The sequence below is a fragment of the Lolium rigidum genome, chromosome 3 (assembly GCF_022539505.1).
Source record: "Lolium rigidum isolate FL_2022 chromosome 3, APGP_CSIRO_Lrig_0.1, whole genome shotgun sequence".
Taxonomy (NCBI): Eukaryota; Viridiplantae; Streptophyta; class Magnoliopsida; order Poales; family Poaceae; genus Lolium; species Lolium rigidum.
In genome coordinates, this window is record NC_061510.1 from 23,416,431 (window position 1) to 23,435,289 (window position 18,859).

The 18,859-nt window shown below is 40.6% G+C and overlaps 1 protein-coding gene across 1 annotated transcript; it reads left to right on the forward strand.

Annotated features, from left to right (window-relative positions):
• Nucleotides 1-816: 816 nt before the first annotated feature.
• Nucleotides 817-5,726, forward strand: LOC124695112 (NAC domain-containing protein 105-like). The gene is made up of 5 exons (XM_047228001.1): nt 817-840; nt 1,054-1,102; nt 2,487-2,666; nt 2,761-3,032; nt 5,073-5,726. The coding sequence occupies exons 3-5, from the start codon at nt 2,504-2,506 to the stop codon at nt 5,724-5,726; spliced, it is 1,089 nt and encodes a 362-aa protein (XP_047083957.1). The 5' UTR covers nt 817-840; nt 1,054-1,102; nt 2,487-2,503.
• Nucleotides 5,727-18,859: the final 13,133 nt, after the last annotated feature.

Below are 18,859 nucleotides of genomic sequence, written 5' to 3' on the forward strand. Positions count from 1 at the left end.
TGTTTCACACGTAAATTCAATTACCCAAATTTGCAAAACGTTCCAGCTAAGGGTTGTGGCAATTGTACATGTTTTTGTTTGCAAGCAAATATACCAATTATTTTCATGATGTTATAGAGTAGAAGTGCATGAAAGGAATGTTTTAGCAGGATACCCACAATTTGAAATTTTAATGTGCATTCAATGAATTTTTAAAAAATAACTTAGCTTGGTGTGCAAACAATGACCACATTTAGTTTTCTTCACATGAAAGGATACTAAAACATTATTCTTCATACACACTTACATTTAACTATACATGGGTCATTGCACATACCAAATGTTGACACTCCCTTGGTTACCATGCGGCCCAATTTAGATATACTTTAAGGCGGCAAGTCTGGCAAATGTTATGGTTACCTTGCAACATTTCTTAGCAAACTAGCATGTAGGAGTTTAGTTTGCGACCTAAATTTGTCACTGATTAGCCAACTAGGCTATTTTGCTCTTTTGTCCACTATTGATGTGCTATCGTTTTTCGTTGAGTACGTTGAGATCGACATGTCAAATATGTACCGACACATAATTTATATAGTCTATGAAAGAATTTTCCCCTTGCTACACATTTCACATTAAATTTGTAAACTCTGCCGCCTTATGGCATGATTCGGAACATAGGATTATTTCCAAAATTCTGACAGAAATACAACTCTTGGCATAGATGCTCACATGTTCCAAGCAAGTCCTTTCTTAGACTGTTCTGTCATTTTTCTTCCTCCAGCAATACAGGAAAATATTGATAGAGATCTGGTATTGATGACTACCCTAGCTCTCTCATTGACACAAGAACAACAAGGGCATGCATGCACCCCACAAGAGGCCAAAGGGTGGAACACTGGAAATGATTGATCTCCCTGGACCTTCTCCTTGATCCACCCTACATCACTGTCCAGTCCACACTCCACAGTAGCTAGCTAGGCCATGGTACGGTCGACACTGCAGTGCAGTTCAGACAATTGTTCAGTCACCAGCAGTAGCAACTTGCAAGTCTAGCAGAAGGCGCAAGCTAGGTAGAGAAGTGTCACTGCTGTGCCATGAAATTCGTCGACAAAGGGACAGGGCGGTCAGAGGCTGTGCAAGAGAGGAAGGGAACCGATGGTCCTTCTCTTTGCATGCTTTGGCTGGCTACCGGAGTACCACTCCACTCCAGTGAGTGGCTTTTTAGCCGCGGCCGTCTCCTTTGCAGTCCTGATCCGAGAAAAGAGCTTCATTCCTCCATCTCTCCTTCCTCTCCTCACGTTTTATTCTCCATCTATACTTTTCGCTCCCTGCCCCACACCTCTCAGCATGCCAAGTTTCTTATTTGCATGCAATACAAGCGCGTGCGCTCCGCCGCTCCGGCCGGTTGTGTGCTGCTAGCTCTTTTCTGTTTTATTTTCATGTGGTGCATGCACCATTTTGATAGAGCTACTGCTGATTAGGGTCGAAAGATACCGGAGTACAAAATTGACACTATTTTCAGCACATTGTATCTGCGACCAATGCGCAAAACTGCAAGCCAAAAAAACATAAACTACATCATTTGCAGCGTTTTTTACTGTAAAAAAATGCCTCTGGCCGGCTGTCTGGCTCTGAATTGCAGTTGAGTCTATGCATTGCATTTCATGAGGGCTTTATGATCAGGATGAGTAGGGAATCATTAGCACTTAACTTCATAACTAGACTCGCTTTTAAAAAAATCTTAAACATTGTTTTCCATCGGGGATATGTTGATTTAGTATAGTGTACATGCACATTTCCAAGCATATTTTTCATTCACCCCAATTCTCAGCTAGTACACACCAGACCACATCCTGTTGCAGCTATAATTCCCAGCTGACTACTGCCCACATGCCTCCGATTCCGCACTCCACAGTCGACAATATCATTCTTAGACCTGTAACTTTGAAACATTTGTCTGTCCCTCTCAGCTGCCTCTTCTTCAGGCTTTGCCCTGCTGCTACTACTAGTATACTCATCATAAGATAAACTGGAGTGCAGAACCCAACATGCCTCGATTAATTTTAACTAGATCACTGAAACCCATGAACACTCACTCACAGAGATAGTAGTACTATATACCACTCCTTCATCGAACCATCGTATCTTTTTCTATAAAGAACTCTCCTATCTGCAGTTGCCTTTGCAGTATTGCTACCCCTTCGGTCTGTATGCTACTCATTCACTACCGATCCACACCCAACCAAGAGTCCAACACTACTGTTCCTTCTGCTGCAAACTGAACTCCCCTATCTGCAGTTACCTTTGCAGTACGGAGTATAAAGAAATGTAGGCTTGCATTGTCTCGAATGATTCACCCGAGCACTTGTATGCACACTTGCATCTCCTTTATTTATTTACACTAGTAGCGCTAGTACTACTGCAGAGCTATATCATTCAGATGCCTAGGCGTTACTGAATTTGATGCACAACTTGATCAATCTCTACCTGTGCGTCGTGCAGGCCAGGTAGTGGGGGCGATCATATGGACTCCATGGAATCATGCGTCCCTCCTGGGTTCAGGTTCCACCCCACCGACGAGGAGCTCGTCGGCTACTACCTCCGCAAGAAGGTTGCCTCACAGAAGATCGACCTCGACGTCATCCGCGACATCGATCTCTACCGCATCGAGCCATGGGATCTCACAGGTACCTTTCTTCAGACCAAGTTTCCGACGTGCATGCATTGCTCCCAACTTCTTGATCTTTAATTAATTTTGTGTTCAATCTGAATGAACCGAAGAACATTGTGGGATCGGGTATGAGGAGCAGAACGATTGGTACTTCTTCAGCTTCAAGGACCGCAAGTACCCGACGGGGACGAGGACGAACAGGGCCACCATGGCCGGGTTCTGGAAGGCGACGGGAAGGGACAAGGCAGTGCACGAGAGGAGCAGGCTCATCGGCATGAGAAAGACGCTTGTCTTCTACAAGGGCAGGGCTCCCAATGGACAGAAGACCGACTGGATCATGCACGAGTACCGCCTCGAGACAGACGAGAACGCGCCGCCGCAGGCAAGCTCTCTAGACTCATTACCGTTTTCTGAAGAAATAGTACCAAGAGTGACATTTAGCTATGCATTACTGCATTTCCATTTCAATCTAGTGTTTCCTTTAAGTTCGCAATTTAAGAAGTTGATAGGTCGACGCGCAAGAGTTCACTCCACAGTTCAATATATGAATCTTGCTTATTCTTGGCGTAGAGATATGTGATTTTTTTTTAGATCAACGGGAGATATGTGAATGTTACTCAATTGTACAACTCCTAACATGCATGCAGAAATTGATTATTTTTATTTACCTAAAGAATGTTTAATATCAAGAAAAACACAACTTAGGTTTGGAAAGTTCGTCTGAAATCCAACCTAATTTTATAATATTCCATCAAATTAATGGGTGTGAGAAAATGTATATCCTTCTCTAACCGGTTCTATGTTTCCAGCTTCACGATTCTATCTTTTATCTCCTAAATATTCTATAATATAAGCATATTAATTATATGGGTGTGACTAATAGTTCTCAGTTAGACGAAATCATCAAATCTCACTTGCAACCCATGTTGTAACTCGTTAGTAGCATGAATCATGAAGCAAATATAATGTTCTAGAGACATTTTTTCTAGTTGTAACCTCACTTGCAACTGACATGGTTCAGTTGCAATCCAAATTGTAACTGAAAAATCTCAGTTGCAATCGAACTTGAAACTCAAGTGCATGAATGACGATCCAAATCTAATATTGTTGGACTCAATTGGGAACCAAGATAGCTAAGAACTAGCAAAACCGAAATTATATACATGATAGTTGTTGTTTTCTGTTATGTTCGGCTACAATTCACATTCAGGCCTACAAAAATAAATCACATTTATATGTCATAAAATTACAAATACAAAATTTAAACACAAATAAAACAATAACATGCATACATACCCAATCTATACACTTTATCATATTAGTGGTCAGTGTTTAAAACATTAACCACAAATGTACCTATGTGCTTTATATTGTGGAATATATTGAGTACTTCTCAATTAAAAAATCACAAGTTTACACTTGACCGGTTCAATTTACTACACATCTTAACAATGTTTTTTTTGTTTAACATGAAATTCCTCAAGAATAAATGATATAGAAGTGCTCAATTTTCTGAATAGAAAATTTAGCATAACACTAATGCATGTATTTATATATATTTTAGTACATGAGATTTGTACAAGAAAATAAAGGCTAACCAGGAGTTAATAAATTAGAGACTCTAAGACATCATGTGAATGCAGCCAGACATGAAATAAAGATTGGAAATCAAAGTTGGCTTTCCTAGTGGCTCGCTCAAAATTTTCTGGTAAATATATGTGTGATGTACACTCGCAGAAAAGGAATAAACATGTAACAAAGAAAACAACTTCTCAAATACTACCAGGATGCCTTATACATGCTGAGAAGAAATAGGTTTTTATTGTTAAAGTAGCACTCACAAATCTTCCTAGACGCATGCATGACTCTAACTCAAGCACCACACCACTAATGGACCATAGAGAGGAACGCATCACTGGTAGCAAAGCACCGGCAACAAGATAAGCCACCTTTTTGTGAGTCTTCCAAAGTCTTCTACTCTTCCAGATAAAGGTAGCTAGGCAGCCTGCATGGCTGCATCCAGTGTTGCCATCCTGACCGTGCCACTTGCCTAACCTTTTTGGAGTTCTCCTAGAGAAAATGCATGCGCATGCATGTCCTGGTTTAGGGTTTCGCGGTGTGAACATCTTCACGCGCGCCATTGTTTACAAGCTGTCTGCAACTAGCTAGGACTAGTAGTACTCATCAGATACATTGCACTATCACTACTAGGAAGAAAATCAAAGCTTCAGGACTCCACTACCAGTGAGGGGGAGCTATAGCTAACCTTTGTAGATTCCTTTCACCTGCAAAAAATTCACAGATTTTTTTAAGGTGAAATTTTCAGACATTTCAAGTGGAACTTGCAAAAGGCCGTATGTTTCACACCAATAGTAGCTAGCAAGATGCTAACTGGGTAGTGTCTTTGTATGTCTGTCTGCAGGAAGAAGGATGGGTGGTGTGCAGGGCGTTCAAGAAGAGGACGGCCTACCCAAACCGGGGCATGGTGGAGAGATGGGACGCCAACTACTCCTACCACGAGGGCAATGCCATGGGTGGCGCGGCCGCGGCGTTCGTCAACCCCAATATGACGGTGCAGATGGGCAGGAGCGCGCGCTTCAAGGAGGAGGCGGAGCAGATGGACGGCGCCGCCGCCCTCCTGCGGTACACCTCCAACCACCTCGTCGAGCTGCCGCAGCTCGAGAGCCCGTCCGCGCCGCTCCCGCGGAAGAAGGCCTCGGCCGAGCAGGAGGAGGAGGAAGACGCCGTCGACGCTGGCCGCAGGCGGCGACCCGGAAAGACCGCCCGGGTCGACAATGAGACCACCACGGACTGGAGGGCGCTGGACAAGTTCGTCGCGTCGCAGCTAAGCCCTGCGGAGTGCGGAGCTCTGGAGGGAAATCCAGCGTCGTCTACCGCGGCGGCAGTCTGTGCGAGCTCACAGGCGCAGCTGGATCACCATGACGACGATGACATGGCCGCATTGTTGTTTCTCAACAGCGACGGCAGGGATGAAATGGAGAGGTGGACCGGGTTGTTGAGCTCGGCCGGCACCGGCGTTGACGGCGACCTCGGGATCTGCGTGTTTGATAAATGATGAAGGGCTGTTAATCGTATGGGATGCATGCATGATATATGGTTATAGCTGAAAGTTTTATATTTTGTTCTTACTTCCTTTTCTGCCTTTCTGTATGTCCCCAAATGTGACTGTTTGTAACTTTCTAATTGCCTGTCCATGTGAAAATTCATAAGAGATGCATGTCAACGCGATGCGCTTGTTATTGGAGTCACCTTTTGTTTTTGCTGTTGGTGCGACTTTCTAACTTTCCTATGTGACATGGCTACATTGCCAGCCGAAAATTTTCATTGGCAAATATGGCGATCCTTGCCCGATGTGACAACTGTGAGGCACCGTTTGTGACCACATTGGCGACACGTTTGTGATTTTCACCCTTTGTAATGAGCATTTTGCATTTGGTAATTCCGCAGATTTCACAGCTCAATGTACACATATCATAATTACAGATTTCACACCATACACACAAATATTATACCGACAACAACAATTTCATGCATCCCAATGGAAATTAATTTTGTCATTCTAGGGGTGGCAGCTTTATAAATTTAACATCCTAACAACATCTCTAACTGATGATGTAAAACAAATTTTTAGTACATCAGAGGTCAAAATGGTGCTCTAGCAGACGCCCTATCTCTATTTGGTGTTGCAATTTTTTTACATCATGCCCTATATATTGCCCCAAGTGATGCAAATTTGCAGCAAAGGCGCGGGTGCTGCCATTTTGTAGGGCACGGGTAGCAGCAGGGGACCATGTCGTGATGTATGTTATGGTATCACTTTGCCAGAAAAGTTCCTCCAGATAATTACCTCAAATCTCAACGTATGCATGATTACATGATCAATCTCATCCAATCTCCATCCACCTCACATGCCTAAAGAGAACTACTCACTCACGATGATGGTCCGAGTGTCAAACATGGCTAGGTGGTGTGGGCCCCACCTTGGGTCGCGCCACCTATTCTCGTTTGGGCCTCGTGGCCCTTCTCGTGAGGTTCCGGTGCCCACAGTCCATGTTTCACTTAAAAACTTGGGTTGTACTTTTACCAGATTTTATTTCCTGCTCCCCCAAGCTTAGTTCGTTGTTTTTCCTCAAACAACTCAAACGCAGTGCAAAAGTGATAAAAGACTTTGGCAAGAACTTCGCTCTATGCATGCATGACAGTTTAATAACAACAAGTATTCAAAACATTGTTTCTTTAATGAATAGCAAAGTATTCGAAAAAATCATTCTATCGGTGTTCCAGTGTTTATACATGTTGCAAGGAAGATAACATATGGTGAAACTATTAAGGCAAGATTATTAGATAGTGACAGTAAACACATTTCTCACATCACTTTTTGCTTGAATCAACATGATAAGGTTTTGAAGCCTCTGATTTTGTCAATTATTGACTAATGATTCACCATACTTGCATTGCAAACTAAATACCCATGTTATGTTGTACCATTCTAGTCTTTCAACCTTTGAACACTCATAGAGGATCCGTACATGAGTAAGTAACTAGTATCTTTAGTTGAGAACTTTAAGGTGGGAAGGAAGTAGGAGGGCCACCTCCTAAATCAAAGTATAAAATAATAATGATTATGACTATACCAATCAAATGCGAGGTACCCTGAATAATTCTCTCTAATGGTAATAATTAAATCATTTTTTATCCTTATCATAGTGATAATGAGACTTGATCAACCTTATTACTAATAAGATAATGATGAGAAGATGATTCCCATTGAAAATTTGCTATAGTAGCATGGAATGTTATTTGAAATCTCTTACTCCATTCGAATTTCTTTGAATATATAATTACCCGATATGACCATTTTTGAGCTCTAAGAAATCCCACACAACTAATTTCTTTGATTATCTAATTACCAGGTCATTTTTCGGTGCAAAGGATCCACCACATCAAAGAACATCTTCGTAAGTGATCCAGGGGCCGTAAGGGCACTAGTGGCATGGGCGATCGTGTACTCCACGCCACCTACACTTGTGGGGATCACATGAGGTGTTACGTGAGAGCCAATCTCCCAGGTTCGTCTCCTCCACTGAAAACTCGACTAGGTGCTTCTCAAAAAAAAATCACGTGCCCCCTTGCTGCCTAAACTTTGATTTGAAAGTTTAGGCACTTATTTTCAAATTCTTTTGGTGAAATTGCTCCTTGGTATGTGACTCCTCCACTCATCCAATTTAGTTTTGATTCAATGATGTGTATTATGATAAAATTACTGCTTTTGGTGCCACATCTCATGCATGAGAAATCCATGGATTTTGTGTTTTTAAGTTGAAATAATGCATAACTTTGCTTGGAAGAGACTCCATGAGTACTCTTGATTAGTTACACCTTGCTACATCTAATTATTTAGTGATTTTTGTTGAAGTGCTGCAAGGGTTCCAACATCATGAGCAAAGGAAAAGGCATTAGCTCAGTCTTTGGCAAGACAAGAAGGGCTACTGCAAAGGTCTCGTTCAACTATGAAGAAGCCCAGCAATGGAAAACGACATGTTGGACAAGGAAGAGGAATTGGATGTGCACAATACAAGGTGGCAAGACCCCATGGTGTTGGAGTATTGGGGACTGGTAGAGGACCTCAACCACTTCACATCTCAAACCGGATTGTTTGAGTTTGCTCGTCATCGCCAAGAAACATATGCTGATTTGAGTCGTGAATTTGTTGCCACCTTCAGGTTTGACTACCAGAAAGTGAAGGTAAGTAAGAAATGTAAGGGGAAGGAAAGCACCTTCAATGTTAAGTTTGTTATGAAAGATAAAATATTTGTCACGTACCTAGATGAATTCTGTAATACCATCTTCCAAATGATGGTAGTTGGGGAGAAATTCCTAGTGATACTGATGCTGATATTAGAGCTTTCTGAAGCACCATTAGTGTGGATGTTCCTGATGAGATTCATGCGGGTAAACTTTCACATATTCCGCACCCTGGGCTTAGATACTTTGCATTGTTTCTCGTTTGGGGATTTCTAGATATAAATAATTCTATTGGTTGCGATGGTCCCATTTTATATTTATAGAGGTGTGCAAAAGAGGGTAGAATTCCAGAATATAATTTAGGGGTCAATCTTGCTAGAACTTTATCATTTGTAGTATCACATAATAATAGCACACCCATTTAAGCTGGAGCTATAGCCACCATGATTTGTGATTATATAAAGGATGAAAGAAAAATCATAAACAAGGATATCTTGGTTAATAAATCTAACCTCCTAGACGTGAACATCCTGCATAACATGGATATATTTTCATGGTGGGATGATGATATGTATGTGTACAAGTACATGGTTAGACGTGGCCAATTTAAACCACACACTTGCCTCGTCTTAAATATTTTAAAATACGCACCGACAAGTGGATAGCTCTAGAGGAGGACCCTTTGTCCATGGGAAGAGGTACCAACACCAAAGGAGGACATGCCATGGGAGCCAATACCCAACTACGATGCCGGATCAAGTAGCTGGGCGGCATACCAGTACAACTCGGGCTACTAGCTTCCACCCAACCTTAGGGGAGTATGATTTTCACCCTTCATTTTCATTGTTTATACCGTGTCATATTTTTAAAGTTGTAGTTTCATTGCTTAAAAAGGAAAACACAAAAAGATTTTTACTTCCTTGCTTCATGCATGTCGTTTCCTTTAAGTAAAATCTAAAACTGAAAAAGTTTTCATTTAAAAACCAAAAACAACAAAAAGATTTTCGTTTTGACAAGAATTCTATTGTTCACCATTTTATTTCTCATGTTCTTTTTGTAACTCCAGTTGATTTGAAATTTTGCAAGAAACTATAACTTTTCCCCCTCTATGTGTACAAAAATTGGAAAAGGATACTGAGATGTTTAAGTAGGGGAAAAATGGGTTGTACCGCTTCAGTAATTTGTTGGTAGATTTTGATTTTTATTTCTAAAAGTGATTAGGTGAACTTGGAAATGATCCCCAATAAGCCTAATGATGTTATCTCGATTATATACACTATAAGAAACACCCTATGATGAAGTTTATTTGATGAGAAGCTCGCAGTATTTTGGGTTAAAACTTGTTATAAGTGTAGTCCTACATGAACCAAATTACATTCTATCAACTTTATTTTATATGTGAGTGAAATTTGCATTTAATTTAGAGACAGGAAGACCAACAATGATGAATCAACATGTATGAATTGATAAAAATAGGTATGACAACCTTTGTTACATTTATGTATGCAATTTAACAATATTAAGTACTTGCAGCATGTTTTCATTAATACTTACAAGGAAGTGGTAGTATATGTGTATATTGTTTGTGTTCTCTTAGATATATAATGATGCATGTAAGATGCTATTGGGAAACAATATTTAGCTTTGATTGAAAGATAGTAGCTATGAACAAAGGTCTATGCATCCCATTGTGCTTTTTATTATAGACTTGGCACACATTCAATGATGGATATTTATATTCATGTAAGTCTTTAAAATATAAAGGTTGATGCTTGTATGACAGTTCATCTTTCAAATGGTGAATCTCATCGTAGATTCGCATGTAAGTCGGTTGTTAATACCTTTAGTTGACAACTCAGGTTTATCTCCTAGCCGAAAAACCAATTCTACGAAGTGCATTAGAAAATATTTCAAGTATTGAGGGATGAGCCTCATATAAAGACACACGAAAAAGAAAGACCAAGTCAAATACGCAATCAATGTGCATGGGCATTGGATATGGTCTTATGGGTTGCCTCTTCCATTAGATATCGCTAGAGTAAAATCATCGGCAAGTGTGTTTGAATAAAAGTCCAGTATCCAGAGATGAGACTCATATAAATACACAGCACAAAAGAGGTCAGCGGTTTTAGTAATAATATTTACAACACACGACTTATAGATCATTAAAATTAAATGTAGCCAAGTTTGTTATACAGATTAAGCAACAATGTCGTCATTTTTACTCAACCTCGGCGGGAATGGGTGAATGGCATCAAACGTCATGAAGTCCCCATGGTCTCCATGTAGATGAGAGCACTCTTATATCTCCCTCTGACTTGATTTTACAGAGCCATAGTAGAACAACCCCTCCTCACCGCAGACATCCTTCCAGATGAGTTGGCCAAGCTTATGTTGAATGCGATAGAGTTGGAAAAATCCTTGACCCATTGAGTAGATGGTTCCATAAGTAGCCGCTGATTCCGTACAAACTCCTGCATGTGATGGATGGTTTAGAATGCCTCCCTCGTGCTATTTGTTGGTTTCTTGATGCAGGGGCACTCCAATTTGTGGCCGGAATACATGCATGCCTTGCAAAGTAACTACTTTTTTAAAGCTTTTTCCCTTCAAGTAGTGGCGGTTGAGAGCATGATCCAAAATGTTCTTGATGTTGGTGTAGTTTTTCGGTGTCGCACTTCCCGAGTCAAAATACATGGCGTGTGAGTGCTTCAAGTGCAAAACAATGAGCGTGCAATATAGGTTTGTGCAACATAATCACTGACCATCATATCCACAATATAGGCTTCGAAGTACATGCAAAAGAATGATTGAAATATATATATGAAAGTAACTTATGTTTGCTAGTGAGTGACTTACTCGGGAAAAATATGACATCATAAAGATTTCTTTGTCCTTATTCACCAAGAAGAAATTTTAGATGTAATGCATCACATTAAGCTTGTTCTCATGGGTGAAAAAGTTGCTCTCTAACATGTAGTAGGGGTCCGCTATCGTGATGATAAGGGATAAATCTTATTGTTTTCTTTCCTAGTAGGCCTCACTAAGCCCAAATAGGCGGACCATGTTTTCGTGAAGTCTATTCATGTGAAACATGGAGAATATGTCTTCAATTCTAAGGAAGAAAACGTCCGCGGGGTGTTTATGGACAAAACCTATTCCCTCAAAAACCTTGGCAACAAAAGGCGGGTATGTTGGAGATGCCATTTTAAGAAGAGACATTTCTTCTGTCAGCATCCTGCATGCAGACTCTTCATATCACCGGGAAGCATTATATGCTTTTCCTATGATACCATAGGTTCACCGGCCACATGATATGACCACTCTTGGGTGCGGATCTTGTCTAGAACCCAGATTGGCTGGCTGGAGGCATAATATTTTTTCTTAGGTCCTTTTCATGCCTTCTTATTTGAACACCACATTGCCTTGGCTTGGTGCTAAGTCGACTTGTGTTGCCTAGTACTTGGGATGTGGCCCTTGTTGACCTCCGGTAATCGAATCCTCGGTCGATGGATTACAACGAGATAAACAACATTGATGGTGATGGTGATGATTTTGATGAAGCTGATGGTGATGATGAATGATGAGTGTAGATTGCACATCGTTGGGGAACCCCAAGAGGAAGGTATGATGAGCACAACAACAAGTTTTCCCTCAGTAAGAAACCAAGGTTTAATCGACCAGTAGGAGAAAGGCTTGACTTCTGAAGGTGTTGCTAGCTGACTATTGGCAGGACGCACTACCGGCGTCAGCAACAATGTGGAACCTGTACACAACACAACCAAAATATTTTGCCCCAACTTACAGTGAGGTTATCAATCTGACCGGTTTTGCTGAACAATAAGGATTAGATGTATAGTGTGGAAATATGATGATTGTTTGCAGTGGAATTAAAGAGAACAGTGCTTGCAGTAAGTAAATAGAACATGATGATTTTATCAGTGTAAAAGAAAGAGGACCGGGATCCACAATTCACTAGAGATGTCTCTCCATAAAGATAAATAACATGCTGGGTGAACAAAATAAAGACCATACATAACAAGATGATTACTATGAGATTCGTTTGGGCATTACAACATAATACATAGACCGTTAATCCAACTGAGTCTATGACTAATAATCCACCTTCCGGTTATTGATACGTCCAATTTGCATCACTATTTTATATCATAATTTGCTGTTATTCATTGATATATTTCATATTTGGAGATAATACTTATGTTATTTCATCTATTTTGCATGTTTCATGATTATTGGAGGATCGCGCACCGGAGTCAGGATTCTGCTGAAAAAGCGCCGTCAGAATGCAATATTTCGGAAGATCAACAGTTGACGGAAATTATATGAAAAATCCTATTTTTCCAGAAGACGAAGGGAGCCAGAAGGGGGAGCCGAGGGGACCCGAGGTGGGCCCACCCCATAGGCCGGCGCGGCCCAAGGCCTGGCCGCACCGCCCTGTGAGGAGGGGGCCCACAGCCCCCTCTCGCCTCCTTTTCTTCGCGTACACCTTCGTCCAAAAAACCTAAGCTCCAGGGGTACATCGCGAAGAGCCACAGCCGCCTCTGCGGGGCGGAGAACACCAGAGAGAAAAGAACTCTCCGGCAGGCTAAGATCCGCCGGGGAAATTCCCTCCCGGAGGGGGAAATCGACGCCATCGTCACCATCATCGAGCTGGACATCATCTCCATCACCATCACCATCATATTCATCATCTTCATCATCATCACCGCCGTCTCCACCGCTGCACGCCGTCACCGCTGTAACAATTTGGGTTTGATCTTGATTGTTTGATAGGGGAAACTCTCCCGGTGTTGATTTCTACTTGTTATTGATGCTATTGAGTGATACCGTTGAACCAAGGTTTATGTTCAGATTGTTATTCATCATCATATCACCTCTGATCATGTTCCATATGATGTCTCGTGAGTAGTTCGTTTAGTTCTTGAGGACATGGGTGAAGTCTAAATGTTAGTAGTGAAGTATAGTTGAGTAATATTCAATGTTATGATATTTAAGTTGTGGTGTTATTCTTCTAGTGGTGTCGTGTGAACGTCGACTACACGACACTTCACCTATATGGGCCTAGGGGAATGCATCTTGTACTCGTTTGCCAATTGCGGGGTTGCCGGAGTGACATAAACCTGAGCCCCGTTGGTATATCGATGCGGGAGGGATAGCGAGGATCTCGGAGTTTAAGGTCTGTGGTTAGATTTATCTTAATTACTTTCTTGTAGTTGCGGATGCTTGCAAGGGGTATAATCACAAGTATGTATTAGTCCTAGGAAGGGCGGTACATTAGCATAGGTTCACCCACACAACACTTATCAAAACAATGAAGATTAATTAGCCGTATGTAGCGAAAGCACTAGACTAAAATCCCGTGTGTCCTCGAGAACGTTTGGTTATTATAAGTAAACAAACCGGCGTGTCCTTTGTGCTAAAAAGGATTGGGCCACTCACTGCAATTATTACTCTCGCACTTTACTTACTCGTACTTTATTCATCTGTTACATCAAAACCCCCTGAATACTTGTCTGTGAGCATTTACGGTGAATCCTTCATCGAAACTGCTTGTCAACACCTTCTGCTCCTCGTTGGGATCGACATTCTTACTTATCGAAGATACTACGATACACCCCTATACTTGTGGGTCATCAAGACTATTTTCCGGTGCCGTTGCCGGGGAGTGAAGCGCTATTGGTAAGGGAAATTTCTACTTGTTTGTGCTGATTTTATTTCTACTCGTCTGCTATAATTCATTATGGAGAGATCTTCTCTTGAGTGTTTATTTGGGAAATCTACTTCTACTCGCAAAGGTAGTGGATGAGGCGCCGAGGTAAGGAAGAAATACCATACAAAATACCTATGAAAATTATTGAACGTGTAGTGGATAACCGTTATACGGGGGATGGAACTGTCCACCCTGGAGATCATTTACTTGTTCTTACATGAATTATGCGGTTTATTCAAGTGTGCAGGTATTGCTATGGATGAAGTGAGGAAGAAACTATTCTCTATATCGTTGTCGGTAAAGCGGCGCATTGGTATAAATTACTGGATAATGGGGATTCTCTTGAATGGAATGATATTGTGCCCCGGTTTTATTCTAAGTTTTATCCTCCAAGTGAGATTCACAAAGATCGGAATCGCATATATAATTTTTGGCCTCATGAAGGAGAGAGTATTCCCCAATCGTGGGGGAGATTGAAGTCTTTAATGCTCAAATGCCCCATTCATGAGCTTCCTGGTAATATTATTATTGATAATTTCTATGCAAGACTTTCTTTTCAAGACAAGACCTTGCTGGATACTTCTTGTTACTGGATCATTTACACGCAACAAGGAAGAGTTTAAAAGGGACCTTCTTAATCGGATCCAAGAAAATACTCGAAGGATGGGAGAACGACAAGGATAGAGAATCAGGTATAAATTATGATTATAAATGCATTGAAGCTTTTATGGATACCGATAAATTTCGTAATATGAGTGCTACTTATGGTCTTGATTCTCAAGTTGCTGCAAATCTTTATAAAGCTTTTGCTTCTCATTATGAATTGCCTAAGAAGAACTTTGATAAGTATCATGAACGAGTATAAAGATAAAATTGATTCATCTATAAATAAATGTGTTGTAGTTGAAGCTGTTGATCATGTTATTCCTGAAGCTTATATTGAAAAAACTCCTTTCCCTGCTAAAATGAAGGAGTACTCGTTATAAATAGTGCGGTTCATAAAAGTGAAAAGAAACCTATAGAACCTGAAGAACAAATAAAAGTTGAACCTGCTGTTGCAATTGTTAAAGATCTTGTGACTGAAAATGTGGAGGATGGTCATATTATTTTCTGTGAAGATGCCTCTAATATTGTTTCACATCCTAATAAGTCCAAGCAAGCTAGTGTTCCTATGCTATCCGTTAGAATTGGTGATCATTGTTATTATGGTTTATGTGATATTGGTGCAAGTATTAGTGCTATTCCTTATGAGCTTTACACGGAGATTATGCACGAAATTGGTTCTTGTGAACTTGAAGATATTGATGTGGTTATTCGGCTGGCTAATAGAGAAACTATCTCTCCAATTGGTATTGTTCGAGATGTGGAAGTTCTATGTGGTAAGATTAAATATCCTGCTGACATTTTGGTACTTGGTACTGCTGCTAGTAAATATTGTCCTATCATTTTTGGTAGGCCTTTTCTAAATACTTGTGGAGCTATTATAGATTGCAAGAAAGAGAAAATTTTGACTAAATTTGCTGGTGAATCTTATGAGTTTAACTTCTCTAAATTTACCAAAACTCCTTATAAAATTGATTCGCCTAATAGTGATTTTAAAGTTGAACAGTGTGCATCTATTGCTCTTGCTCCTAGTAATCCTTTGCAGCAACATTTGGAGAATTGTGAGAGTGAAGCTTTTAGGGAAGAAAGAGATGAGCTTGATGAAATTTTCCTTCGTCAACCTATTCTTAAGCATGATTTACCGGTGGAAGATCTGGGTACAACACCACCACCAAAGGAAGATCCTGTCTTTGATTTAAAACCATTGCTCGATAATCTTAAATATGCTCATATTGATGATAAGAAAATATATCCTATTATTATTAGTTCTAAGCTTTCGAGTTTGAAGAAGAAAGGTTATTGGAAATACTTGAAGAAACAGGAGGTGCTATTGGCTACACTCTTGATGACTTGAAGGGGATTTCTCCCTCTATTTGCCAACATGCCATTAATATGGAAGATGATGCGAAGCTTGTTGTTGAACCTCAGCGTCGTCTAATTCCTAAGATGAAGGATGTGGTAAGAAATGAGGTATTAAGACTCCTTGAAGCTGGTATTATATATCCTATTGTCGATAGTAGATGGGTTAGTCCGTGCATTGTGTTCCTAAGAAAGGAGGAATGAGCTGTTGTGCCTAATGATAATGATGAGCTCATACCTCAAAGAGTAGTTGTAGGGTATAGAATGTGCATTGATTATCGAAAAGTTAATAAGGTTACTAAGAAAGATCATTACCCTTTGCCTTTTATTGATCAAATGTTAGAAAGGTTATCTAAAAATACTCATTTTTGCTTTCTTGATGGTTATTCAGGTTTTCACAAATTCTTTGTTAAAACTAAGGATCAAGAGAAAACCACTTTCACTTGTCCCTATGGAACTTATGCTTATAGGCGTATGCCTTTTGGTTTATGTAATGCTCCTGCTACTTTTCAAAGATGCATGTCTGCTATTTTTCATGGCTTTTTTGAGAGTATTGTAGAGGTATTCATGGACGAATTTTCCGTCTATGGAAATTCTTTTGATAATTGCTTGCGGAACCTTGATAAAGTTTTGCAGAGATGTGAAGAAACTAACCTTCTTCTTAATTGGGAGAAATGCCACTTTATGGTTAATGAAGGAATTGTATTGGGACATAAAATTTCCGAGAGAGGTATTGAAGTTGATAGAGCTAAAGTTGAAGCCATTGAGAAGATGCCCTATCCTAGGGATGTTAAAGGTATTCGTAGTGTTCTTGGTCATGCTTGGGTTTTATAGGAGGTTTATTAAAGACTTCTCCAAGATTTCAAAGCCTCTTACTAATCTTCTTCAAAAAGATGTACCTTTTGTTTTTGATGATGATTGTAAGGAAGCTTTTGAAACTCTAAAGAAAGCCTTAACAAGCTGCCCCTATAGTTGAACCTCCTGATTGGAACTTACCATTTGAAATTATGTGTGATGCTAGTGATTTTCTTTGTAGGCGCTGTTCTTGGACAGCGAGTAGATAAAAAACTGAATGTTATTCATTATGCTAGTAAAACTCTTGATGCTGCTCAAAGAAATTATGCTACTACTGAAAAAGAATTGTTAGTTGTAGTCTTTGCTTGTGATAAGTTTAGATCTTATATCGTTGATTCAAAAGTTACTATTCATACTGATCATGCTGCAATCAGATACCTTATGCAAAAGAAAGATGCTAAGCCAAGGCTTATTAGATGGGTACTACATGTTGCAAGAATTTGATTTACATATTGTAGATATGAAAGGTGCTTGATAATCCTGTTGCTGATAATTTGTCTAGATTGGAAAATATTGCTTATGATCCTGTTCTCGTTAATGATAGTTTTCCAAATGAACAATTGGTCGTAATAAAGGTGAGCTCGCGAGACAGGTCCTTGGTATGCTTGATTATGCTAACTTTATTGTTTCCAAGTACTTGCCTCCAACCTTTTCAGCTCGGCAAAGGAGGAAATTCTTTTATGACTTGAGGCATTATTTTTGGGATGACCCACACTTATATAAAGGAGTGGATGGTATTCTGCGAAGATGTGTTCCCGAATATGAGCAACAAGAGATATTGAGTAAATGTCATGGTAGTGCTTATGGAGGACATCACGCTGGAGATAGAACCGCGCAAAAGGTTCTACAATCAGGTTTTTATTGGCCAACTCTCTTCAAAGATGCAAGGAAGTTTATTTTATCTTGTGATGAATGTCAAAGGGTTGGTAATATCTCCAGACGCAATGAAATGCCTATGAATTATACTCTTGTTATTGAACCGTTTGATTGTTGGGGATTTGACTTCATGGGACCTTTTCCCTCTTCAGAAGGTAACACTCTGTTATCACCAGAATTTGACCGAGTCAGAGGTGGGCCGCGATCAAGATGGACTTGAAGATATATATATAGAAGAAATGCGTGAATCGGCCTTGTGTACCAAGTTTGGGCTAATTGCCCGTGTATCTGTACCATAGTAGGATACGTGTCTGTTAGGAGTTAGAGTTTTACCCGTGCACGGTTAGGTGCACGCCTGAATTAGAAAGTCCATTGGACTATAAATATGTATCTAGGGTTTATGGAATAAACAACAACCAACGTTCAACACAAACAAATCTCGGCGCATCGCCAACTCCTTCGTCTCGAGGGTTTCTCCGGTAAGCACCATGCTGCCTAGATCGCATCTTGCGATCTAGGCAGCATTAGCCTATCTCGTTGTTCATGCGTTGCTCGTGCTGAAGCCTTTTTGATGGCGAGCAACGTAGTTATCTTAGGTGTGTTAGGGTTAGCATTGTTCTTCGTATCATATGCTGTCGTAGTGCGACCCTTATACATCTAGCCGCCCTTACACCTATCTTAGGTGTAGGGGCGGCACCCCCTTGATCATAGTTTAGTAGATCCGATCCGTTACGGTTGCTCCTTGCTTTGCAAGGATTAGTTTAATATCCGCAATAGTTAGGCCCTACAAAGGGTTGGAGGATCCAGCGGCGTGTAGGGTGTAATTCGCTAGCCCTAGACAGGATGTTCCGGGATCAACCTCGTGTTGGTTTTTAGGCCCTGTCTAGGATCGGCTTATGATCACCGTACGCGAGCGCGAGGCCCAATCGTGAGTAGGATGATCCGATTATGCGGTGAAAACCCTAAATCGTCGTAGATCTCATTAGCTTTATCTTGATCAAGCAGGACCACCATATATTCGG

Excerpts from the sequence above, each read along its gene's own strand:
- LOC124695112 (XM_047228001.1), top strand. The coding sequence starts at position 2,504 with ATGGACTCCATGGAATCATGCGTCCCTCCTGGGTTCAGGTTCCACCCC. Across the intron at positions 2,667-2,760 it reads CGAGCCATGGGATCTCACAG|AACATTGTGGGATCGGGTAT; the intron begins GTACCTTTCTTC and ends AATGAACCGAAG. Across the intron at positions 3,033-5,072 it reads ACGAGAACGCGCCGCCGCAG|GAAGAAGGATGGGTGGTGTG; the intron begins GCAAGCTCTCTA and ends GTCTGTCTGCAG.